We start from the raw sequence: 25,832 nt of genomic DNA, 5'->3' as shown, positions 1-25,832 counted from the left end.
TATATAGTTGAGAGCAAAAGCAGATTACAGTAGAACAGTATGCACAGTATGGTGCCATGTTGCAAAATATATTCTGTACATTCATAGAAAAAGATTTAGAAGAAAATATAACAGGTATATTCATTCTGGAGGGTAGAATGGTGGATGGTTTTCTTTCTGCTTAGCATAAAGATATTCCTCACCTTTTCGACAATGCTTGTACAGTGGGTTTTTCTGTTTTACTTTTGTTTTTTTGTGTGTGTGTGTTTGTTTGTTTATTTGTTTTAATAAACACAGGCAGGTCTCCAGAGCCTGTCAAAAGTGAAGTGACTTCCTGGGTTCAGGCAGGGACTTACTCACCAAACACCAAGTTTCCTGTCATGGGGATGGCTCCCCCATAATTCTGACTACTTAAGAAGATTCTGGAAGCATCTGCATCTCCAGAACAAGGAAGAAGCCCTTCCCATATGGCCAGGGCGCCAGTGGGTCCCACTTATTCTCACAGTAACCTTGGAATGTGGGAGGTTCCTCCCTCTGTTTGATGGAAGAATGGGCTGAGCGGTGAGGTGACCTATCCAGGGTCCCACTGTGTGGACATAAAGCCAGGTCACTTGGCCTAGGGCTCCAATACCCCAGGGGCTACTCAAGTTTATAATGGCCAAAACGAAGCAGCTGAGCATGGGGGAGGGTTCAGAATGCCCCTGTGTGGTCAGCTGTGGGACAACCTGCCTCAACTCCTTGTTCTGTACATGGCCTCAAGGTGTTGGACCTCTGGGTGGGAGGGGGGAGCAGGTAATGTCACTGGGGAGAGGGGGTTTGTGGGATACTCTTCCTGCTGCTTGTTCTTATCTTCCAGGTCTCGGCTTGAAAGTTAGCTGCTCAGAGAGGATCTCCTTGCTGCCCTAAGATGATCCCTGGCCACAGGCGCCTCGGCCCCACATCTCCTCTGTAGCAGTTCACGTGACTCACAGTCATGATGCTTATCTGTCCATCTACTTTACAGGCCATCTTTCCCCTCCTTGGCTGTATGCTCCCTGAGGCCAGGGCTTACAACTGTTTCACTCCCGGCTGTGTCCCTAGCAGCTAGCCCGGTGTCTGGTCTCCTACGGGCACTCACCACGTGTCTCCTGAATGAGAACCGATGGACACACGACAGGGGTCCTGAACACACTGTAGGGACAGGGCTCCCCCCGCCTCTACCAGCTGATGACCTCAGGCAAGCTGCTGGCCCTCTCTGGGCCTCTTCCAAGCCTTAAGTATAAACATCCAACTCCATTTAAAGGATGGGCTTCAACCTTCCTGAATTTTTAAGACAAATTTAAGGGAAGGCAATAGAAGTTGGAGTCGTGTCTAAATTGTATGTCAGATCAACTGCTGGTTGATTATTTTTCTGGGTGATAACATTGCTGTGGTTTTCCCAGGAGTCACTGGTGTGCAATGAACCCAGTTGTATTTCTTATTCAATAAACTCTTTTATTGTAAGTTTACAGATTTTCCCATTACAATAATGAAAATAGCACTAGTGATTCGCTAACATTGAGGCCCAAATAAAAAGGGAACGCCCCCTCAAATTATAAGGTAAATGCCGTGTAGTTGAACGTATAGTAAATGTTGGGCAGAAGGCATTTAAGATCTAGAAAATGGGGTCAAGGTCTATGTGCAAACACTTTAAGGTTTAGTTTCTCAAGATGCTGCTGCTTTGGAAAGCCCATGATTCTGAAACTATATTTGTAATTTGTGATAAAACACAACTGCAGAGAAAAGGCAAAATCAAGCAAAATAAACAAACAAACAAAAAAACCCCTCCCCAAATGAGAGGAAGTGAATCAAAGGCATGGGGACAATATGCAAACCTCCATTCACTGGGCCTTATAATGGCAAGTGAGTGGGTTTCATAGAAATTCTCCGTAGAAAGGAAAGTCTGGGCCTGGGGGGACATCACTGCGTCTCCAAGTCCTGTCTCCTCACAGAGGAAAAGAAGTTTCTTGTCTGACACATCTGCCCTGGGTCTTCCAGGAATGGGGCCTATGTTCCCAATCCCTTTGAGAACAGTCCCAAATCCTGAAAAGGCAAGGCATCCCTCCGGGGCCCTGGGTGTGGCAGGGAGACGGGTCAGAGTCGGCCCCCAGCCCTGCTGGAGCTGTCCGAGTGATTCACGGGGAGGGGGTGGGCCTCTGTGTTGAACACCCAGTCTTCCAGGGAGAGCATGTCATCTTCAGAGAACAGAAGATAGAGATACCTGTGCCCCCGGGGCAAAGAGGGAAGCAAGACAAAGCTGGTGAGGGCACTGGGGAACAGGGGACCACTGGCAGCTAGTCTCAGAGGCTTCCGCAACACTGGCCTGTGGCTAAGGGTGCAGGGAGGTTTGAGATCCAGGGTCTACCCGCAGCACTGGTCCCAGGGAAGGCACTGTGGATGCTGAGGAGAGCACTGAGATCTGGGGCAGTCAGACCTGGTTTAACTCTGGCTCTGCCCTTGGCTTTCCTCTGTTATGTTGTACCCATCTGCCTTCACTCAGGTACTTGCGCCCCCTGGAGGAGAGGCCGGCCAGGTCCCCTTATGGCTTAGATTCTTCTTTCTTTTCATGGTGGCCTGAGTACTGCTCCAGTCCAAACTCTTAGGCTGCTCCCTGATGTGCCCCCCAGGAGACTCTAGACTAAAGCAGATGTTAGGACACTAAAATGAATAGGGAGTTGTGACTCCAGAACTCCAACTCCCCAAGCCAAAGGAATGGACTATTCCAATCCATTGCAAAGGGTAAAGCACAAGGTTTGGGGAAGAGCAAGGAAATGGGGTGGCTGACTTCCACCCCCAGAAAGTGAGGGAACAGCGCAGGAGCAAAGCTTTAGAGGGAAGGTCAACATCAGTGACCACTGATGCTATCATTCCTCCCATTTTACAGAAGAGGACATGGTTTCAGAGATCCGAGGGATCCAAGGAGACAGGTTACAGAAACTAACTTAGCACACCACTCGTACTTGGAGTTGGGGTGCTGTCTGGTCTCTTTCTGAGGGGAGAAACCCACCTGGCCTGAGGGGCATCCTGGGGACCCCAGGCCCCCTAGCCATGGCCCCCCCCCCCTGTGATGGCAGAACTTGTTGGTGAAGGGAGGGACTGCTGACCCCAGGCCTTGCCCTCCTCCTCCCTCCATCCCTAAGAAAGTCCCAGTTTCCCTCTGGAAAGACCACCAGCCAAACCCCAACTCACTTTAGTGTCTCCGCTAGAAAGAAAGTCTGCTGCTTGTTGTCATGGTTGGGGACACTGCTGTACACGTCTTGGATCCCGGAGAAACCAGCTTCCGTCCGACAGTATTTCTCCAAGGCCTGAAGAAAAGAGAGGCAGCTTTGGTGCAGGGAGAGGAGAGGCCCCCCGCAAGATTCGTGCCTGCCCAGGTCGTGAACAGGCAGGCCCCGGACCACTCTGCTGGGGACCCCTGGCATTTGTGGAAGCAGAAAGCCAAATTATTGTTCGAGGGCTCAGCCGCCCTGCCACGGGGCTGAGAGCTTAGTCCCAGCTGGCTGCCGGCTTGAGCTCTTCTCCTAGTCTGAACTCAGAGGACACAGGGCGCCTGGGTGGCTCAGCGGGAGAAAGCCTCTGCCTTCGGCTCAGGTTATGATCTCGGGGTCCTGGAATCGAGCCCCGCATCGGGCTCTCTGCTTGTCAGGGAGCCTGCTTCCTCCTCTCTTTCTGCCTGCCTCTCTGCCTACTTGTGATCTCTCTCTGTCGGATGCATGAATGAAATCTTAAAAAAAAAAAAGTGAACTCAGAGGACATTCTTTTGGCCCTGAAGGGAACCAGGCTGAGCCGACAGACTCACCCACAGCGGTGGACAGAGGAAGGCAGCGGAAGGCTGGGACTTGGGGACTGGACTTAGCACACCCCACGGATTCCCTGTGGAGATTCGGTCCCTGGTCCAGAGGTGGGAGGCCCCCGGCTGTCTGCTCTTGTATATAAATGCCATTTTTACACACTGAGGTCCCAGGAGCACAGAACACTTACTTGGTTTTCACTGGTCGAGAATGGGGCCTTTGGGGAAGCAGGGGGATTCTGAACCACAGAGGTAAACCTCAGCCCTCCCCAAGTATAATGTCCTGGGTGTGTCTCTCCCCAGGACAGTCTATGCCTCTGAGAGCAGGGGGCCCTAGGGAAAGTTGGGAAGGGGCTGGACAGAGAAGACTTAGCATCCCTCAAGACCCATCTTTCTGGACTTTCCATACTTGCCTTTGACACCCGTTCCCTGCTGGGTGGTTGGGGACAAGTGAGCTAATAGTGGGGAACAGAGCCCAGAGATAGGTGGGGGCCGCCCAGGGCACAGCTGGCTTTGGGCAGAGGAGGGAGGTGATCTGTCAGCGTGGCAGCCAATTCCTGTTTGAGAGGAGAAATCTGAAACCATCTCAGGCTTCAAGGTCAGAGGGTAGTGACTGTGTCCCTCTGGCTCCCGCCTTGCCTTTAGCCCTCAAAGTTTGCTGGCTCTGAAGCCTGGGCCCCAAAGGCTGTGGGTGCCCAGAACCCTCTCCATAACTTCCCAGCCCACTTTCATCCAGCCGGGGACTCTTGGCTCTGCACCTACACCTTGACCCTTTGCACTCAGAACCTGAGCCAGATGTCAGCCTGGTGTGACCTTCCTCTCTGTGCCTGAGCTCGGGAGGTTTTGGATCCTGCCTGAGCTCGGGGGTTTTAGACCCTGCCTGAATTCCCGGGGCACCTGTCACGCAGTCGGCCCCCCACCCTCCCGCCCAGCACACTCACCAGCACCACCTCCCAGCCCCACTCCCTGTAGATGGGGTCGTGGGTCTGTCGCCACAGGTACATGTAGCTCTCCACCACCTCGGGCCGCAGGATGTAGTAGCTCTCGCTCAGCTGCGTGGCCACGGCCTCCCTGCCCGAGTTAAACCAGAAGGCCTCGGGCCCCAGTTTGGTATCTGCGGAGAGGACCAAGCAGAGGACCTGGGTCAGATCTCCCAGCTCCTGCTTTTCAGGACCCAGCTGCCCCAGGAGCACTCTCAGTGGCCTGGAAGCGCGGGCAGGTTGACTGGCCCAGGCCGAGCCCTTGCCTGCACTGCCGAGCCTGGCAATGCCCAGCTTCCCTCTTGGCCTAGGCAGGCCAAAGCAAGACCCTTGAGGCCTCAAACATTGTGTAGTTTTAGAATCTGAGAGTCCAAATGAACTATCCAGTAATCTGGGGAGAGAAAGGTTTGGGAGATGTTCCCCAACTTGTGTTTTGAGACCTAAACTCTGCAAGATGTTAACCAGCCAGGAAAGGATCTCAGGTTTAAGGACGTTTGGGGAACAGGGGGTCAATGAAGTGAAACAGAAGTGAAACAGTTTCCTGCTAAGTCTGCGGGATTTAGCAGGTTTTTTGTTTTTTTTTTTAAGATTTTATTTATTTATTTGACAGACAGAGATCAGAAGTAGAGAGGCAGGCAGAGAGAGAGAGGAGGAAGCAGGCTCCCCGATGAGCGGAGAGCCCGATTCGGGGCTCGATCCCAGGACCCTGGGATCATGACCTGAGCCGAAGGCAGAGGCTTTAACCCAGTGAGCCACCCAGGTGCCCCTAGCAGGTTCTTTAACATGCTGATCTGCGGTGCTGCTTCTCCACAGAGAAAGACCCCTTTTTCAGGGAAATGCTTTTCCCACCTCCCAGAAGGAGCCTTCCAGAGCTGACAGGCTGGGACACTGCTAAGCTCAGACCGGGGAAGAACTGCCCAGAAGGCACATACTCAGGCAGCAGCAGCTAGAAAAGAGGGCTTAAAGAGGTCTGAGATGTTTTGGGTTTTGGGGTTTTTTTGTTTTGTTTTGTTTAAGATTATTTATTTATTTGAGACAGAAACCACGTATGGGAAAGAGAGGCAGAGGAAGGGGTAGGGAGAGAAAGAGAGAAAGACAATGAGCTGAGCTGGGGGAGGGGCAAAGGGGGAAGCAGGCTCCCTGCTGAGCTGGGAGCCCAATAATGTGGGGCCATAATGTGGGGCCAATCCCAGGACCAACCCACTGAGCCATGCAGGCACCCCTCAGTTTTTTGTGGGTTTTTTTGGTCACTGGTTTGTTTTTGGACAATTTGGTGCCTATTTGCTGGAAGGCCATAATTATAACCACCACAGCCACCACTGATTTCAAGGGCTGTGCTGGGTGCTTTAGGTGCATTATTTCGATCCTTAACAAATGTTTTTTGTTTTTGTTTTTTTCTTCTTTTGTTTTTTCTAAGGTAGATATTAGGGTCTCTCTCTCAGGCATAGGGAAACTGAAGATCAGAGAGGCTAAGTAATTTGTCCAAGGTAACATAGCGAGCTGTGACTGAGCTGGGATGTGACACGGATCTGTCTGATGCCCTTTCCCTGGACTGTGCTCTTGTTCTTTCCCTCCTGGGTCTGAGACTCTAGGCCCTGAGTTTAGGCAAGAGGGGTCAGCTTCTCCTCCCTTCAGGACCTGCACACCCTGAGTCGGTCAAGTGCCGGGCTCTGGTCCTAAATGTGCCTTCCTTCTTCCCATCAGGTCAGGACCCCGAGAAGCCCCAGGTTGTTCTTAGATGACCGGAGCCTCGCAGGACATCCTACTCTTCCATGGAGGGCTTCACAGAAGGGCTGTGCCATTAGCCGGACCATGGCCTCGTCGAGTTCTTGGATGCTTGCTGCTGCTCCTGGCCGCTAGCAAAGAGCTATTTCGCCCAAGCTGCGGACGGGGTCGGGGCACAAGCGCCTGCCGTGGCTGTTTGTGGATGGGCAGGCTGGCTGGAACAGCATGCTCTCTTACGTGGATGTCTTTTATGGTCTGGGTTGATTGTCCCAGACAAATTGTGAGCTTTTTATTATTCCTGAGATTGCCTTTTTGTTTACAGTTCTGGGTCTTTGAAGGGAACTGCAGACCCATTGGAAGAATCCCCTTGTGAATTGCGGGCTTCGTGTAACCAGCTCCAGGAGATCTACATTCCACTGGAGGGTCGCAGACCCCTTTCAAGCTAAAACACGCCTTCCATGCTGGGGCTGAAGGCAGCCGGCGATGTGCCTTCTATGGGACCCTGTATCTCATCCCGGGAGATTTGTGTTATTGTTCCCGTTGAACAGATGAGAAAATGGAGGCCACTGGTGAGTGGCAGAGTGGCACCTGAGCCAGGTTTATGGCAAATCTTAGGTCCTCTCCTCCAACCAAGACTGCGATTACACCCAGAGCAGTGGGCACCTCTTGGGGACCCCGGGGGAGGGCTTTTTCTGAGGGGCACTGTCTGCAGAGGCAGCACACAAGAAGAAGCTGGGCATCAGATGACATCAGAAGCTACTTGTGCACTGTGTGACTTTGGCGAAGTCACTTCCCTGCTCTGGAATGACTCGGTTTCCCCACATGTAAGACAAGGCTCATGTTCTCTAATGTGCCTTCTGACTCTAGTATTTGACAATTCTGCAATGAGTGTTAGGTGGGGAAGGTCAAGAGGCTCTCAAGCCTTCTGGTGATCTTGATTCAAAGAGGGTGATACACAGGGTGGTGCTTGAGGTGGTAAACCCCCAAAATGGAGGGGTGCCGGGGAGGAAGGGTAGAGGTACACTCAGGGGTAAGGGCCCAGGGAGAAGGGATCTGCTACGCTCAGGAAGCTGGAGGACCCTTCACTCTGTGCCCCTTACAACGGACCTAGGCCAAGTTCTCTCTGGGCCTCAGTTTATCTGTGTTGTGAGGTTCAGCAATGATGCAGGTCAAATGCTGAACAACACTGGGCACAGGTGCTTGATACATCACCCTTATTTTCCTTTTCACTCAGGGTATAGTCTTAGTGCATTGACAGCACACCCCTTATACAAATTCTCCATAACTTCCAAGGCAAGACTGCCCTAAGACCGTGTGTTCCCTTCACTCACTGCCGCTCTGCTGGTTTTTCTAGTTCTTCCTGGTGTCTAGCCTCAGTCTCTCCTCTGCCCCTTCCCCTTGCAGGGTTACCTGAGCGGGCGTACGATTCGTGGCACGTCTTGGTGATCTGGGCTGCGAGCTCTCGGTAGTGGGCCCTCTTTTCTTCCTTGGCATCCTCAGCGCCGAGGGCGATCATGCCCCCAGAGAAACAGGCCAGGTGCCCCATCTTGTGGTCCAGAATCCCCCCTCGCCACTCAGCAATGTAGGTCAGCCCCCCAGGAGAGACATTCACCAAGTAGGTCTCTATTGCCTGGGAGCAAGGTGGGAGTCGGACAGGGGGGAGAGGCGTAGGAGGGGGAACAGAGAAGGGAGGGGGAGAGGACGGAAAAATGAACATTTTGCAGACAGCAGTGAATGCAGCTCTGCTGAGCCCTCCATCCCAGGCAAAGGAGGTCCTTGACCTTGGCTGGCGGCTGGCGGTGGTCCCTGATGGGGCCGTAGGAGGTTCTGCCACTCGCCTGGCTGAGGCCTGGTGCCTGCTGGGGTCTTGGACACAAGGCAGCTCCCCGGACTGAGTCTCTTATTTAGACTTTTTTAAACAAATATTTTATTTTTAAATAATTTCTACACCCAGTGTGGGGCTCAAACTCACAACCCTGAGATCAAGAGTTACATTCTCTACCAACTAAGCCAGTCAGGTGCCCCTCTTATTTAAGCTTTTATATCTTCTATGTATAAATATTTTTTTAAAAATCTTTAAAAATTTTTATCCATCCTCCACGATGTCCTCTGTTAGGGAATATTAACCTGGAGCCCAGCTGGCCTGTGGACAGGCTCCAGGGGATCCAGAGGCCAGTCAAATTGTATGTGACACTCTCGTGTATGGGCATTTCCCTGGGAAGAGGGTCCCTATATTTTATCTGGTTTTCGGAAAGGACCCAGGGAAAGTTAAGAGCTGCTCTCTACAGGCCCTTACCATACACCTTCTCATTTGATGCCCTCGACAACCCTGGCACACGGCTGTCATGCCCTATACAGACAAAAGGATAAGTGGCTCATCCCGGGTCACCCAGCCATGCCAGGACAAGGGCCCCCAGATGCCCAAACTGGGCATTTTCTACTACCTGATGGCTGCTCCTTCTGGTAGCCAGGGGCTTTGAGGGCCCCTATCCCCAACTTCCACAGGAGATGATACGGCTGGTAAAGACTCTAAGGAAGTTGGGGGAATGTGGTGTCAGGCCAGGGTGCCCCCCCATTCCCTGCTGTTAGTCCCTGGGAGCCTGGAGACAGAGGTGATGGCACTGCCTGTGGCTCTGGGTCCAGGCCGGGCCTCTGGAGTCCTCTGGAGGCCAGGCCTCTTCCTGCATCCCTGCCCCTTCCAATCTATTTTCCAGGGGTCTCTGCTCTCTGTAAATAATGGACTAGTTTAACCTGATGCCACAGACATGGCTCCCAGGAGCAGATTCCTCAGGTTCAAATCCTACCTCTGTTAGTTCCAAGCTGTGTGACATTGGCGGGTTCTGTGGGCCCTCTGGGCCTTGACTGCCAAGTAAATGTATGAAAGGGGGACAGGACGTAAACCACCTCACAAGGTTGTGAGGATCAAATGCACTGTGCGTTCAGAGCTCAGCATACTTGCTCACACGGCGTCCTCAGCACCTGCTGGCTCGGACAGTTCCTCTCCAGTCCCTCCCATGCCCCAGCCTCTTCGCAGTCACATCCCTCTCCTCCCACTGAGTTTTCCATGAGCAGAGGCTCAGGGCAGGGGATGAAGCCCCTGAAAACACACAGCCTGGACCCTGACTCGGGGAGTTCGCCTGTTAGGAGATTCCCAACAAAATCACACACACACGGGAATTACGATTTGTGGTCAGCATTTTGAAAGAAACATGCTCCTCCTCTACTCCACGGCCCCAGCTTGCCTTTGCGCATGCGCCACCCATCCAGGCCACTGCCACGGTGCTTGCCTCCGGTTCCCTTTCCACGGGGTGCTCTCCCCACCTTGTGCATCCCTCCGTGTATGTTCTGTGGCAAACCTGTCTCTCTCCCAGGACTCTGAGTGCTGCCTGACGGCAGAAGCCACCCCCACCCCCACTCTCCAGCCCGGAGCAGGCATACAGTAAGTCCTCAAACAACATTTGCTCCTGGATCTGTTCCTTTTCCCCTCCTGCAAGGTCCCGCACGGTGGGCTGGCTCTAGGACCTTCACTGAGTAGCAGGTGGGGAAGCTCTGATGATGTGCGTGGCAGACCACCTGTGCCATGGGGGATGGAGGAGTGAAGGGGCCTGCGGAGCCGCCCACTCTAGGGCTGGGTCTGCTCTCCGGCAGAACGTGGTCCACACGGGTGGGGAGGAGGGGTAGCAGGCTAGTCCAGGGTGCAGAAATCTGGTCCAGCCACCCGTTGTGGACGCTTGGGGGAAAACACAGACATCTCGGAGAGACCCCGTGAAGCCTCCCCTGGTGGCACAGAGACTGTCCCTTCAAGACTGGATCTCATGGGTTACTTCCACTTGGGGTTCACCCCAAACTAAGTAATCATGGTAAAGAGGAAATGACAGGCCAGTCTCATTGTGAGGACACAACTGAGACAAGCAGATAGGTATAAAGATGAAAAAAATAAAATAAAACAAACAAACAAACAAAAAAACACACCAAGGCTTTCTAAAACTCTAAACAAAACACAAGACACCGCAGGCTGGCAACTGACCAGTTAGGCTTAAATCATCCAAGAGACCAGCGGAGCTGAGGGGGAAGACAGACCTGGGTTTGGATGCCAGCTCTGCAATGTGAGGGTTGGGTGACTCTGGGCAAATGATTTCCCTTTTTTGAAGACTCCCTCTCCTAATCTGTAACAAGGGAATAATTCCTGGGATGGCTGTGAGGTTATTCAAAGACTCTGCCTTCCTTTGCCTCCTGGTGGGGACCCCATTGGCCTCACTCTGCAGAGGAATTTCAGGCAAGCCAGGCTCCTTTGTGGTTGGCAGGAGCACTGGATCTGGAGTCAGTCCGATCTTTGTTTGCACCCTGGCTTTGACACTGGTTGCCGTGGGACCTCAGTTTCTCATCTGTAAGATGGGGCTAACTAAAATAAGACAAGGTAGTCATGGCACCTGCCTGGAGGAGGCCACCGAGACAGATGCTCTCCCTGTTCTTGTTGATCTTCCTCCTGTGACCCTCAGGGGTGTGCCCTGTTGGCCTGTCTGAATCATCCCCAACTCACCCCAGCTGGACAGTGGTCTCACCCCACCTCAGGGCAGCTTTCCAGGCTGTTTCCTGGGCCAGGGCCCAGACATTCTGATGTAGCCTTGTCAGGGTGCAGCCTGAACAATGAGATTTTACAGCTTCCCCAGTGATTTTTAATGTGTGGACAAGGTCTAGAATATTCTTCAAAGTCCCAAACTTGCCAGAGGCCCAGTCTTTACCCAGGGTCAGAGATACTCCAGGCTATTCACTGGGGATATCAAACAAGGGGAGCAAAGCCAAGGTTCTCTCCTCTTTAATCAAGTGCTTTCCATAAAACTCCCAGTTTGCTTAAATAATTCATGGCCATTTCTTCCCTTGAAGCCTCAACCACTGTGTGCCCTGAGGGCAGGGAACCAGGCTGCTTGCTAACTTCATGTTTACCCTGCAAGGAATGGTGGAAAGCGCAGACAGGCCTTTGCCAGCAGCACACTCTGCGCAGGCTGAACACTGATCCCCTGACAGCAGACACTGGCTGTGGTCTGAGCTTAGTTGAAGCTTAAGCTGGGGCTGAGATGCAGACGGAGATGGGACTGGAGCCTCAGCAGCCGCTTCATGACCAAGGTCTTGGTGCTGGGGAGCTGGGTGGGGAAAACTCATCACCAAGCCTACAGTTTAAAAAGTCCATGGGTGTGGAGGCTTGTTTCAATGGGTTTCCTTTAAGCACTACCATTCCTGGCCAGATTCATGCAGCCAGAGGATAGAGCTCATTCATCCATCTATGTAACTGCTCATGCCCTTCCATCCACCATATCCACCCACGTACCCATCTTTCCACCTGCCTATCCACCTACCCATCCATCTCTCCTCTACCAACCCACCCATCCATCCATCCACCCATCTACCCTTCCTCCTGCCCATCCATCCACCCACTCATCCATCCACCCAACCATCCACCCAACCATCCACCCATCCATCCATCTAACCACCCCTCCATTCTTCCACGTACCCATCCATCCATCCATCCATGCATCCCTTCAGCAATCATGTGTTCATTTGCTCACATGGTTATTGTACACTTCCTATGTGCAGGTATTATTGTAGGAGTGATGCAGACACGGTGAGTAACTAGATGAGATCCTTGCTCCTAGATAGCTCACATTCTACTTGGGGAAGACAGACGATGAGTAAGCAAACATGTGCCCGGAGTAATTTCCGATGTTGATGAAGGTGAAGAAGAGCCTAAGTCTGGTGTATGTGACAGAGAGAGGCTGTGAAAGGCCAGTTTCCAGGGGCATTTGACTTGACCAATAAATGGGGCCCAGCCATTTGAATGCTATTCCAGGTAGAGAGGACAGGAGATACAAAAGCTCTGAAGTGGGAATAAGTCTGGTGTGTCTGAGGAAGGAGGGGGACCAGAGCTGAGAGTAAAGGGGGAAAGAGTTCAAGGTGATTGGTAGGTCTAGATCATGTGGGCAAAGGTGAGGAGTCTAGCTTCTTCCAAATGCAAAAGGGGAGCCAGTGAGGTAGGGACATGGATCTCTAGTTCTTCTGGCTGCTTTGTGGAAGGAGAATGGACTTCAAAGGGGAGGGGATCAAGAAGACTAGTTTAGGGGACATGACACCTCAGGCCAAGGTGGTGGCAGAGTAGAACCAAGTTGCTCAACTTACTTTGTAGGGAAACAGAGGCCTGGAGCCTACCCAGTGTCTTTTCCTTAGTTGGGCTCTGAAGTACCTACTGATGGGTTAATGGGATTCCGTAACCCCCTTTCCAATAGCTCAGGCTAACCACCTTCCTCTTCTATCCTAATTCTCCCTCTCTTTGGAGAGACTCATCTCAGCCTACCACGCCTTGTTCAGTTCACACCCTGTAGACACAACAGTTGTGGGGAGAGACAGTTGGAGGGATACTGGGAATGACTTAGAAGATGACTTAGAAGACTTTAGCTTCAGCTCTGCCAGCTCTGTACTGTGTGGCTTTGAGCAAGTGCCTTCCCCTCTCTGGGCCTTGTTTTCCATCCCCATAAAGAGAAGAAGCAGAGTTGGACGATCTACTGGAGGAGGCCCTGCCCTGCTTACATAGGCTAATTACAGTCCCTCTGGCTCTGCAGGGAAATGGCTGAGGGTCTTGCTTTGGCAGCCTCATTTGGGGGCTCCCAGGCTAATGTCTGGCTGTGTTCTGGGCTCTAACACATTCATGGAAGGCCAGACACCATGATTTCTGAATCAGACTGACTGCCGCTCCCTGTAAGTTCTTGGACCAACGGCTTTACTGCCTCGAGCGTGGGTTTTGTGTCTATAAAATGAGGATGCTAACGTGGCCCTAATTTCAAGGCAGCTGAGTAGTCACAGCTGGGTGTGCAAAGCACATGGCCGGGAGGGAGAAGATCTTGTTCTTCTGGCCAGCTCGCTATGGGGGAGGGGTGGGTGAGGCCCTGGCACTCAGGGGTCAGGGCCAGAGCTAGGGTGAATGGCCAGCTGCCCACGAAGGAGCAGGCGCCTGTCTTACCTCCAAGGCTTCATAGTACATATCTTTAGCCTCCACATCTGTCTTGGCTGACATCAACCAGGATTTGATCAAATATTCATAAAAACTGTCCCCGAGGCCTCCAACCGAGACGTGGTCTGTGAGGAGAGAGAGGACCATGCGTTACATCCAACTGCTGAGGCTGCTGGGCCGGCCCCCCAGAGGGAATTCCCCCGGGCAGCGAGCACCCCCCCACACCATCCCCTGGGGGCCACAGGCGGGTGGGGCAGCCTCTGAGCCCCATCCGCCTGTGGGAGCAGGGACAGACAGGAAGCCCCGGGGCGGGACTTGGGGAACCCAGGACCATCCTGAGCCCTGCTGTCTGGCACACAAGCGCACGGCTCACCCAGGTGTATAAATCATGTCCCTTTAGCAGGCCAAGGACGGCAGGGCCTCTGGTTATTAACTGTAAATGAGTTGCATTTCTTTAAAAAGATAATCTGGTGGCAGGGAGTTCAGAGATTTTTATTACCCGGTGACAAACATGGTAATTAATGCTGGGCAGGTTCATAAAAGGCCATGGAAAGGAGGGACAGGAGGCTTAATTGAGTCAGAATATGGAGCCACTTGGAGAAACCAAGCTTCTGCTGCGCAGACTAGGAGAAATGGAGTTTCCAAGGAGCAGGGGTTGGGGAGAATCGGGTCTGAGGAGCCCGTCTTTGCCCTGGGGGCATCTGCCTGGAGTGGCCCCCATGGGGCAGGACTGAGTGACTCCGCCCAGCGCCATCTGTGGAGAAGGATGGTCAACCAGGAGCACTTAACCAGAGAAGCAAGACAGGGACAGCACTTCACGCACATGCTTAAAAATTAATAACAGGGAAACATAAAGGCATTTAATAGCTATAACAAAGAGCAAACTTCAGTTCCCTGTTAAGATGCACTTAAGCAGAGAGACAGAGAGAGAAAGGAAAATGGGAGCAGAGTAAAGTGGGGGGGGGGTCGCTGGCGAGGGTATCTCCAGCTCCTCTGGAGAAAGGGGGGGAGGAAGAGAGAAGGGAGGGGAAGTCGGTGGGGGGAAGAGAAGAAGGAACAGAGAATCCATCAAAAGCTGTCATTCCTCCAGGGCCTACATGGGCCTGGAGCCTTACTGTACTATCTGTAACAACCTCCCAAGAACCCAGCAAGGTGGGCACGGCCAACCCCTCTCCCGGAGGGGACAACTGTGGGCAGGCCTGCAGGGCTCCTCTAAGGCCACCAAGGTGGCAGAGCTCTCGCTTTCTGCTACTTTACAGCTAATCAGAGCACAAACGCATGCTGTTTCTCTGCCTAGAGAGAGAAAAGACAAGTGTGAGGAGAGTGGGACCCAAAGTCAGACGGTGAAGACAGGTGGGGACCAGAAGAGAGGAAGACCCAGAGTAAACCAGCCCTTCCAGCTCCTTCCCGCCCCGTAAATAACTCATGGCCCAGCAAGGGCTCAGGACCTGTAAAAACTGGAACAGACCAGAGAGATCCTGAGCCTCGGGAAAGCGCAGGAGGGGTTCTGTGGGGGCTGGATCCTGCTGTGTGAAGAGATACGCAGCAACACAGCACATCCCTGACCCCCCCATTGCTTACACGGTGGACAGAGCACAGAGGAAGGGGCAGGAGCATGCCGGGCCCAGCGCGCAGATGCCGCGTCCGCAGCTGGAGCAGGAGGTATGTGCCTGGCAGGGGTTAGGGAAGGCTGCAAGTCAAACCAGGCCGGTCTCTGCTGAGGGGACCCCCCCACAGCTCACAGACCACAGAAGAGGCACACGGGCCAGCAGCAGGGGGTGGGGGGGGCTGCCATCACCATACTCCTTTGGGCCTGCCACCTGTCACTGTTTTCTCTGCCACCCAGACACTCCTAGCCCCCTGCCTCGCCAGTCATCTCCCACCTGTGGTGACCCCTCTACCAGGAACACTCCTGCCGCCCCTTGCATGGCTATCACCTTGTCACTGCTACACCCCAGCTCAGACATCCCCTCTGCAGAGAGGCCTTTCTCGGTGTTCTCATAAGCCCGCTCATCATCCTTCCCTACGGGGGGGACCATGAGGAACAGGTGAGAGAAGGCGCACGCAAATCTGGCCCCACGGTGCCTCACGTGGGAAGCACTCCGTGGCAGCCAGTCTTTCCATTGCTGGGTGTGTGCCTTGCCCGTGGCGGCTCCCAGAGCGGTGATATTGGTGTCTGCCTCCTCCACCAGGCTGTGGGCTCTCTATGGGGAGGGCGCGAGTATGATTTGCATTTTACACCCGCTGACTGTATGGCACACGTGGATACCCAGTAAGTCCCGAAGGAAAGAAAGGAAGGAAGGTTTGAGCTGTGCTGGGAAGGGCCTTGAATGCCAAGCCAAAGAGTTGGGACTTCATCATGTGGTTGCAGAGTGTCTAGGATGTGGCTGAGGGCTCCACCTGGCAGGTGTGTGCAGGAGAGGGGAGTCAAGCCCCCAGGAGTTCTACGGGTGTCTGCAACAGGGTACCCTCTTCGGGATATGTGAATGATTCTCATTTGGAGGTCCCACTGCTTTCTGGCTTGTGTGTGCCTGCGGTGTCCTACCCCAGCACCGTGTGGTACATAGAGAGCGCAGAGTGGGAATTAGAAGACACAGATCTGCCATTAGCTCAGGGCAAGCCATTTTCCTCTCTGGGCCTCCACCTTTTGATCAATAAAATGCAAGAGGAGCGTGAACTGGTGTCCATGAGCCTGAGCAGAGTTGGGCCCTGCTGCTTGCTGACCGTGTATGTCAATACTGTCATCACACTTGCAGCAAGAGGTGGTCACCGTACAGTCTGGGAACTGGGTGGTAGGAAAGTACCAAGAACCCGGGAGAGGCTGCCAGGCTGGGGCTGATGGGCAGCTCACACTGCTAACCCCACTGGGGAGAATGTGGAGTTGCCACACCCTCCTGCTAAGGAAAGTGGGGATTCAGGCAGCGGACCAGGTAGACAAGCCCCTCCAGGGGCCACGCTGACTGGCAGGCAGCCTTCTGAGCTCTACGTGACTCTGCGAGGATGGGTCTCGTCTGTGCCACGTACCAGCAGGAGCCTAGTGGACTTACCCTGGCCATGAGTCCTAGTGGCCGGAGGGTCTTGGCCTCCCCCATTACACTGCAGCTCAGTGTCCAGCAGGAGCGGGGGGCAGAAGGAACAGGGGCATGGGACCAGGACACAGCCCCAACTCTCCCTCCCCAAGCTGCAGCTCCTGTGGTTGCAAATGGGCTAACCAAGGATTCAAGAAGAAGAAAGAAAGTAAACACACTACGCAAGTTGGGAATGTTCTCGTCCGTTGGAAAAACACACAATTACCAAAAAATCCCAATGAAACCACAGAGAACCTAAGATGAGCCTGGTTGCCGGAGCTGGGGGTCGGGGAGGAGGCAGGCAGGTGCCTGGATGAGCAGGGCTCTAGCTTTCCCTCTGCCCTTTAGCAGGCCTCGGATTCATGTTTTATTAATATGAAACAATTTTCCATAGGTGGCCGACTTTGCTCAGCCCAGCGACCCCTGGTGCAGCCTGAAAAGAAAGTTCTGCTTCTCAGCAGGGTGGGGGTGGGGAGGCTCCCTGGAATTTGCCAGGGTAGCTGCTCATACAGGGAGGTCACGCCCCTCTCCCTCCCGATGGCTTCTGCTGCGTTGGCTTCTGCTGCGCTGTCCCGGAGCAGCTAAGGCTGGCAGTCGGGTAGTTTATCTCTTTACCCAGTCAGGCCTTGCAATTAAAAGCAGTAACAGTTAAATCTGTAATTCAAACCTTCATTTTCTCCCTGCACTTTTGGATTTGGCAGTGTGTTTTGGTTAAAAATACCTTGTATTTCTGTAAGTGGTTCTTGCAGGAGGCCACTTGGGGGTGAGGTCATCACGGGGGAAAAGTCCTTGGGTCACATTTTCTGGGCCTCCTGGACCTGCAGTTACAGAGGCCCAGGGTTGCAAGAATAAGGCCTCAGCAGTTTCTCTCTGGTGTCCCTGCAGGCTGGTTTGACCCCCAGGCCCTACTTTTTGCCTACTTTTACTTGTTACCTTTTGGCACAACACATACCATCTTTGGAAGAGAAGCTCCTTTCCTGGAGCTTCTGACCATTACACCCCCACCCCTCCATGGTGCACAAAAAAGCTATCTCGAGCTCTTCCCCCATTTGCAAGAGAGGAGACCAAGGCTTGCAGTGATGAAGGGCATTTCCTGGAGCCAGGCCGTCATCAGTCTCCCGTGCTTTGCTCCGAGCCCTTGCTGATGTCGTAACAACTAGGGCTGGCGGCAGGGGAGAGGGAGAGGGCTCCCTGTATCAGCAGAAATGATGGAGGCGTGGGGGGGGGGCAGGGCCAAAGGAACCTGCCGCCACCAATTCGCGCTGTGACCTCCTAGCAGGAGCAATCCCAGGGTCCTGGGAGACTTTTCCACACCCTCCAGCTTGCATGTCCCCACAAACCCCATTCTGTTTCTGTGGGTGGAGCTGGGGGCTATCAGTGAGGTTCCCGGGCCCATGCCCACCTAGCTGAGGCACAAGCCTCTGAACAGAGAACAGCAGGAATCCCAGGACTCATTCCGGCCCGCATGAGATACAACGGTAAATTCATGATTTTTGTATCACTATATAGTTGGGCTCTGGATTAAAGCTGGAGGTGGGGCACCCGATCCAAGGGGCTGGGAGAGGACACGTGATCTTTCCTGGGGCCAGCCCTAGAGTAGAGAGATGATGCTGTGTGGAATGGCCCCACTAGTCTGGGGGTTGACCAAAGAGGCTTCAGTGGCACCCTAAGAGACAGAAGTCTGGAGGCAGCGAGTGTGCAGGGGATGCGGAGGGCAGGCCTCGTGACGGGGCAGCCACCACACCTGTCACACAAGACGACACAAAACACAACGGCAGTGAAGACCCCCATAGTGGCTGGCATCCGGGAGCATGGAGCAAAGGCCTCGCTGGCCTGGGGCTCTGACAAACATGTCCCTGCTCACTTGGCCGAGCTGCCTCACCCGGGATCCTGGTGGCAGTGACCGCAAGGCAGGCGGCGGCTTCCCCATACTCACGTTGCATCCAGTTCCCACTCACTGGGCTCAGGAAGTTGGGGTAGAGGCCGAAGGGCTTATTGATCTTCCTGAGGACCTTTCGGATGTTCCTGACCTGCCAAGAAACGGACAAGAGGTGCACCCTCACTTTCTGGAAGGAGCCGGCAGCGCTCAGCGGCCACTGCTGAAGGAGGGAGCTTGTTCGGATTCGGAGAGGAAACTGCTCAGCCGAGGCGGGAGGGAGAGCTGCGTGACAACAGCAGGCCTGGAGGTGGCGAGACCGCCACGCCCTGGGCCCACGTGTGAGGCACGGCAGGACACGGCCACAGGGGAGCCTGGCCACTGCCTTTGCACTGACCCCTCCACCTGGGGCCCTGCTAGGCCTCCCACACTCCCCTCACTTTACCCCTTCCTCACTGTGCACTGCTTTGGGGGATGGGCCTTTTCAGGCGGGGAGGGGGGGTGGTTCCTGTAAGCGATAGTATCTCCATTTGTAAGAACTACGGGTAAAACTGCCTTTTAATAGGTCAGAAATTGTCAATACCAAGTCATTTCATATGGTTCAACCGAGGAATAAATTATTGTGTCAGACATCATAGGACCATTGCCGAGGAAGGGCCTGGGCTCCTTCACACCCCTGCCCTAACAACAGCCGTGAACATTTCTCAGTCCTTCTGACCCAGACCCATCACCTGCATCACCTTGGAACCTTCGAACAACCCATCTGGTATTATGTCTGTGGAACAGGGGACAAACCCGCATCCCGGAGTTTCAGCGGCCTGCCCGTGGTCAGAGTTCGTAAGCGGCAGAGCCGGGACACAGGCAGGGCTCAGCTGGCCACGCGGAGTAGCCCTTGTGCTCGACACGGGTCAGGGCAGGGACCGTGCGGTAACACGCGGCAAAGGCTGCCCGGCTGGAGCAGGAAGAGGCTAGATTTGCAACCTCTGGGGCTATAAGGGGCGAGAAGAGGGAAGGCTTTATCCCCTGGGGTCTGCTCTCTGGCAGGACACATAATCCTTCCGGCACAGAATCCTGGAGAACAGCAAGGCCCTCGGGGACAGTACTGTACTGTGCTTGTAGATTTATCTACAAGGCGAGGAGCAGGGAGAGCAGCCTTTCAGCTGTCAGACCTTTCTTTCCAGGGAACAGCACTTTGCTTTACCACATGAGATTTCATATCCATTTATGTTAACGAAGTCCATTATAGGGGACAGGAATGTGCTTGTACCTGAGTTATTCTCGACTGTCCTGGTGGTGAGCAGTGAAGCAGGCTAAATTAGCTCCCCTGGAGGGTACGGGTGCTTCTAGAATTTGGGCCAATTTGTTGACTGCCAATAATTGCCTCTGTGGGAGGCATGATTGGGGGATGAAAATAGCCAGAGAATATAAATGTAGAGGGAGACAGAGAGACAGGCAGATGGACTCGAGGGGGAAAGCCTGAAGCCTGCTATACTAATCTGGTCTTCAAAGAACGTGGGCTTTGGAGTCAGAAAGTCCTGGGCTTGGATCCTTGTCACTTACCAGCTGGATGACCAGGACAAGTGACTGAACCTCTCTCAGTTTCCTCCTCTGTAAAATGCGGGTAACAAGAAGACCCACCTCAGGGTCTGGAGGGGTGGACAGAAACACTATAAATGTATCGGACACATAGTAAGTGCTGGGGCGGTGGTGGCAAGTTTGTCCAGACTAACCAGGGAATAGAGTGAGCTCTCTGTCCCTCTCCAGCATGAGCCAGTCACAACCTTCCCAGTGGAGTCTGACCCAAGAGCAAAGGAAATGGGGAGGCTGGGGGAGGGAAGGCTTGGTGGTAGGAAAACGGATCAGCAAATAAGACCCATCAGGAAGTGGGATGGAACTTCTTTCATGAACTTGAAAGGTGGGGTGTCACAGTGTGCCAGGGTCCTCCCAGTACAGGCTCTGAAGGCAGGTCTGACATGACAAGCTATTTAAGAGGGGGGTAGTAAACCCCAACACAGAGGAAGTGATCAAGGGGCTGAAAAGCTCTTCTTGAGCTTCCTAAGATTGCTCAGGGAGAGTCCCATACCGAATAAGCAGAGCTCTTAAATCTGGCATCAAAAAGCACATGGGCGCTTATTAAAAAATGCAGATTCCCGGGCCTGGGTGACGCCCGGAGATGTGTTTCCTCTAGGCTTGCAGGGTGATGTTGGAGGGCTGGGTGGTGGGCACATGACTGGGAGCCACTGGGTAGAGGTGTGAACCTCTCCCAGCTCCCCTGGCACCCCAAGAGTCTAACCTTCAGAGAAGGAAAGGCTTTGGGAGGGGAGAGGCCTCCAAAGGGACATTCCCAGAGGCAGGACTTTAGCTCCTTAGGCAGGACTCAGGGAGGGACAGCTGCTGGTGGAGCCCAAGCGCCCTCTGAGGGTATGTGTGAACCCTTCCCTTCCTGGGGTTTAGTGTTAGACCGGAGGAGACATTTCTACATGACGGCGACTGCCATGGGCCGTCATGTGGAGGAACCCCTTCTTCCAGAGGGCTTCACAGAGGGGAAGGAGCAGGCAGCTGTCAGGCGGGCTGACAGCCTGGAGGCCAGCTCTCAGCATCCCTTGTGCCCTGAGCCAGCCTGGTAACAAACAGGAAGGGCAGACGTGTGCCTCTGCCGTGGAGTGCAATCGCTTTGCCAGCCTGCTGACAACGTGAGTTAGGCAGGCATCTGGAAGGAGAAGGCGGCAGATCGCACACGAAAAAGTTAACTGTCTCTGGAAAGGGGCCTTCTGCACCCGGTGGCCAATTCCTGCCAACGGGAGCGGGTGCCTGGATTTCAGTTCATGCATTCTCTCCCGATTCCACATGTACGAGGCTGCCGCCGAGCTGACAGCCCCGGTGAGAACCTCGCTGGCAGCCTCATCTCCTCCGTGCCCCGGCAGAACCCTGATGACTCCCTGCGCGCACCTTCCTGCCACCTGGCTTCGGGCATGCACGCGCAAGGCTCCCGCAGGCAGCAACGGCTGTATTAGCAACGGCTGAATTATCAGTGACCAGAGGCCCCCCTGCTGTTTGGGAACCTGCTGAGTGGGGAGAAGAGGGAGGAGCCATTGAGGGTGGGGGAGCAGGGAGAACACTTGCCTTTTCTGCGAAGACCTGGTTGCCAGAGAGCTCGGTCAGGTGTAAGAACTCCAGGTGCAGGGACCCGAACTCAGCCAGGATGCTGCTGCTCCCGGCCATGGCCCAGCCCCAGCTCCTGTTGGAGCCGCTGTGAAAAGACAGAAGAGCCCCTGTCAGTCTGCTGCTGCTGGGGCTGGCTCCCCTGCTGAGAGTAATGTTGTGTGGGGGGGGACTGCTCAGTCGGGGGGGTGGGGTGACCTGCTCACCAGGCCCTGTCCTGGGAGCTCCTGCCATCTGATCTCCGTTACTCCATCCTGGGAGTCAGAACCAGTAACAACCCCAGTTGCTGAAGAAGACACGGATGTCCGTGAACCAACTTCCTGGAGGGGATCTGAACCTAGCTAGGCTGGTCTACCGGCACTATTCTTTGTTTCTTTCATCAACCAGCCCCTGGGAGATGTGTGGGCTCTAGGACGGGGCCAGAGCTGCCTTGGTGGCCAAGATCAAGCACCCAAGTTACGCTAAATTTATAAGTGATATGGACAATGCTGTCAGGGACCATAAAGACCCTGCAGGACGCTTTCTGTCCGCTGGCTGAAGGCCATCTGGCCGCTACAGTCTGTGGCGCTGTGTGGGGGGTACACTGCTCTGGCTGGGGTCGGGACAGGGACAGATGAAAAGCAGGGACCCCACCTTCTTCCCGCCTCCGCCTCTTTGGGTATTTCTCTGAGTTGGGGGCGGGGGGGGGAGGGATGGGCTGCACAGAGAGGGGAGACTTGGTTCGCGGATAAAAAATAAAACATCTTCTGTGTACTGAACCACTACAGATACCAGATACAGGGTCAAGCTATTTGCATCGGGACTTCATTTAAAGCCCACAAGGTAAAGCATCATTCATTCCAATACACGAAGAGGAAACTGAGGCTCAGAGAGGGAAGTAAGTTATCAGGAAGGTCGAAGCTGGTAGATGGTGGAGGCCAGATTCAGACTGGGCTCTGCACATCCCCTAATGGTCTCCCACCCAGATGGCCCCACACCCACCCAGAGGGAAGGGGAAGGTGTCCCCTCTCTGTCCCTCTTCTCCTCAGGCCAAGTGTGACTTCTCTCTCCAGCTATCTCAGTGGGAGCCATGGGTACCCACAGAGGGTTTCCTGAATAATGGATGCTTCCTGCCCTCGAAGAGACATTCAAGGTCAAAACAGCCACTAATCAGCCAGCTGTCTTTTGTTCTCGGTTTTCCCCACATGAGCCTCTCCTTCCTCCCCCTCCCTCCCTAGTGGGCTCCCTGCAGGGGGGCCAGCCTGGCAGACATGCAGACCAGGGCTGGACAGCAGCGGGCAGTGGGTGGGCACATTCCCTCTCCTGCTTGTCTTCAAGGGCCAGCTCCTGCGGTGCCCGGCCTGGGCGACTTCAGGCAGGTCGGCTGATCTCTCTCGCCCTCAGTTTCCTCATCTGTTAAATGACAGTACCCACACCTCACAGAGCTATCGGGAGGTATAAATTAGGCATGTAATTACTGTCATTTTTCACATTAGGTAATTACGCACATATAAATCATGTGTTTATAGTTTATAGTTTATTAAAATTATTGTTTAAGTTACTGAGTTCCTGATGGGTGCCAGACATTGTAGTGTCTTATTTTATATTCACATCTTCACAACTTCGGAGGTGAATATCACGATTCTTATTTCATAGGTGAGGATGCTTAGACTCAGAGAGGGGAAGATACTTCTCCAAGATCACATAGCAAAGAACAGAACTGGTAGAGCTGAATCCAAATCCAAATCCTAAGTACTCTGTGCCCCCCAAATGCACCTGTTCTGGGTGGCATCCAGAGACCAGGAGGGCTTCTGATTGGCCCTGTGAGGCCCTGGGCTAATAGAGGCTCTGCCCACTGCCTCCCTCCCAGTCTGGTAAGCCTCCAAGTGGGTCTGCAGCCTGTGTTCTCTCCCCACAGAAGGGGTCACTCCACAATGCCCCCCCCAACATGGCAGAAGCTCTCATGGGTACGTGTATGTCTGTATGTGTGCGGTACAGTTGTGAACGTCGGAGCCAGACTAACCTCACTCCACGGCTGTGTGACCTTGGGTGAGCTACCTCACCTCTCTCTGCCTCAGTGTCCTTCCTGGTGAAATGGAGTCCTTGTGCTCACTATGAGGTTGGAGAGAGAGAATCCAGATCCCGTGTTCACATGGTGTGTGGTGCACAGTGAATGCTCCAGAAACACGAGCAATTACTAAGATGTGGCTATGTGTGTGGTAGGAGTGTGTCTACACAAATGCATGTTTGTCTGGGAGTGTGTGGTGGCAAGAGTGTGGGACACAGGCGAACCTGTGTATCTCAGCCTAATTCGGGTGGGTGGCAGCCGAGTGCGTCTGTGTGTATGAGTCTGTGTGTGTGACAGATTAATCCCTGGACTGGACACTGCCACTGTCTCGGATTCAGTGGTCCCTGCAGGACAAGGGTCACAGCTGTCCCCGCCTCTGCCTCCCAGATAGGAGCAGTCAGGCTCACTTTGGGGCAGGGCCTTGTTACCCTTCCCTCCTGCTGCAACCTGGGCGGGCCCTTCCTCCCGGAGGGCCCCGGGCTGGGTGGTGGTGTGCAGCCCAGCTCCCACCAGTGGGCCCCCTCTGTAAAGAGCAAACTCAGTGCCCCATCGGCTATAAACATCCCTGACATTCCCCCGGCTGGAACAGGGAGGCGTTTTTTTAGCAACAGACTCTCTTACCCAGAAAATGAAAGGGAGGCGTTGCCAGGAAATATGCATATACATACATATGTATACAGCACCAGCAGCAGGCAAATAGCCTAAAAATAAATGCATTTTCTTAATCAGAAATGTCAGGATCTGTGTTGCAGCCGGTCCGGGCTCTGCGGGACCGGGGTAAGGCAGTCAGCCAGCACAGGGCCACGCACAGACGCAGACGCGGGAAGGAGGGCTGAGCTGAGGTCCTCTCCCAGACTCTAGGCAGTGAGGACGGAGAAGCCAGCCCTGGGACAGAGAGCCACAAAGACAGCGCGTTTGCGTCTCCGCTTCCTGACAGCTGTGGCTGTGTTTCTCCAGGATTAGTATTTGTGGGACAGGAATCTGAGCAGTGATCCAAACGTCCAGCTCTGAGAAGTCAACCCTAGCATGGAGAATGGGATTTGACTGGCTCCAGGGGCCCCCTGTGGCCTATGGTGAGACTTATGTGAGGTCGCACCCCAGGAATGCTCTCGGACCACAGGAACGGACCGAGTCCCCTCTCCTCTGTGAGGCCCCATGCAGACTGACCTGAAGAATGAAACCTGCCCAGGACCGCAAGGAAGCAGAGGCAGAGGCACCGAGGCGCTTGACCAGAGCCCAGGGCCTCTACTTCCCTTCCAGGCCACTGGGGGGCGCTGCCGGTGGATGGAGAGTCCGGAAGGAAGACATCACTTCAGGAGATGGAATGGGGAAGTCTGGTGAGGTGGAAATACTACAATCTTTCCCCCTGACTTAGAGCTGCGGGAGAGCCTCCAGAACGGCCCCGGGGAGCTCCTGGGTGCCTTCTGCAACATCTCCCGAGGAGTCTGCTCCTGAGGCACAGGGGTGGCAGGGCTCCTGTCCCAGGGACGGCCAGGCAGGCCCTAAGAGCAGAGCTGTCAATCTCTGACCAAACAGGCTTAAATCATATCCCCAGTTACCTAGTAGCTATAAGACTTTGGGCAAGTTAGTCGGCCTCTCTGAGACTCTGTTTGAGTAACGGGGGTACTATAAATATCTATTCTCAAAGGGTTGCTGTGAGAAGTACTTGGTGAGGCAACATCCAGAAACCCTTAGCACAATGCTGGGCACATGAACTTGCTCAGTAAGCGGCCGGCCCAGCCGCATGGCTGATCTCTTATCCTGCACACAGGCCCGAACACGGATATTTGCTAAAGTAAGGAGCAAAGACTTAGACACGGATCCTGACCTCAGGAAGCTTCCAGGCCAGCAGGGAACATGAATAGGCACATGCTGAGGCCATAAGGAGGCAGATAAATTGTCTGGAGGCCAGGAAAGGCTTCTGGTTTTCGTGGCCCAGATGGCAGGGCAGCTGGCCTTTGGCGGCCAGGGAAGCTGTGAGAGGAAGGCGACCAGTGGAAGAAGAGAGTGAGGAAAGGCAAGACAATGGGGCACTGGGGGTCCCCAGGAGCAAGACTCGTGTTCATAAAGATTCATCCATCATTAAGCTGGTTGGCCATTAGTTCTCTTGACTCTGACCCCACCCCTCCCCTCTCTGGGTCTCAGTCACCACATCTGGACAATGGGTGGATATAAACACACTTTCAT

At 54.0% G+C, this 25,832-nt stretch overlaps 1 protein-coding gene across 3 annotated transcripts in view; it reads right to left on the bottom strand.

Annotated features, from left to right (window-relative positions):
• MAN1C1 (mannosidase alpha class 1C member 1) overlaps positions 1-25,832 on the bottom strand; it is a 146,062-nt gene that overhangs the window by 6,885 nt on the left and 113,345 nt on the right. Inside the window, exons 6-12 of one of the 3 annotated variants that reach the window (XM_044237478.1) lie at positions 21,560-21,686; positions 18,497-18,590; positions 13,502-13,617; positions 7,903-8,122; positions 4,729-4,901; positions 3,187-3,302; positions 1,432-2,218 (exon numbers count right to left, since the gene is read on the bottom strand). In XM_044237478.1, the coding sequence (XP_044093413.1) occupies positions 2,092-2,218; positions 3,187-3,302; positions 4,729-4,901; positions 7,903-8,122; positions 13,502-13,617; positions 18,497-18,590; positions 21,560-21,686 (973 nt within the window). In that variant the 3' untranslated portion in view covers positions 1,432-2,091. Of the gene's footprint in view, positions 1-1,431; positions 2,219-2,245; positions 2,636-3,186; positions 3,303-4,728; positions 4,902-7,902; positions 8,123-13,501; positions 13,618-18,496; positions 18,591-21,559; positions 21,687-25,832 lie in introns of those variants that run through there. The other 2 variants (XM_044237477.1, XM_044237479.1) reach the window with 2 other exon arrangements.

The sequence above is a fragment of the Neovison vison genome, chromosome 2 (assembly GCF_020171115.1).
Source record: "Neovison vison isolate M4711 chromosome 2, ASM_NN_V1, whole genome shotgun sequence".
In the NCBI taxonomy this organism is placed as follows: Eukaryota; Metazoa; Chordata; class Mammalia; order Carnivora; family Mustelidae; genus Neogale; species Neogale vison.
Note: the sequence above shows the minus strand (reverse complement) of the source record. Positions and strands in the feature narration are given on the sequence as shown.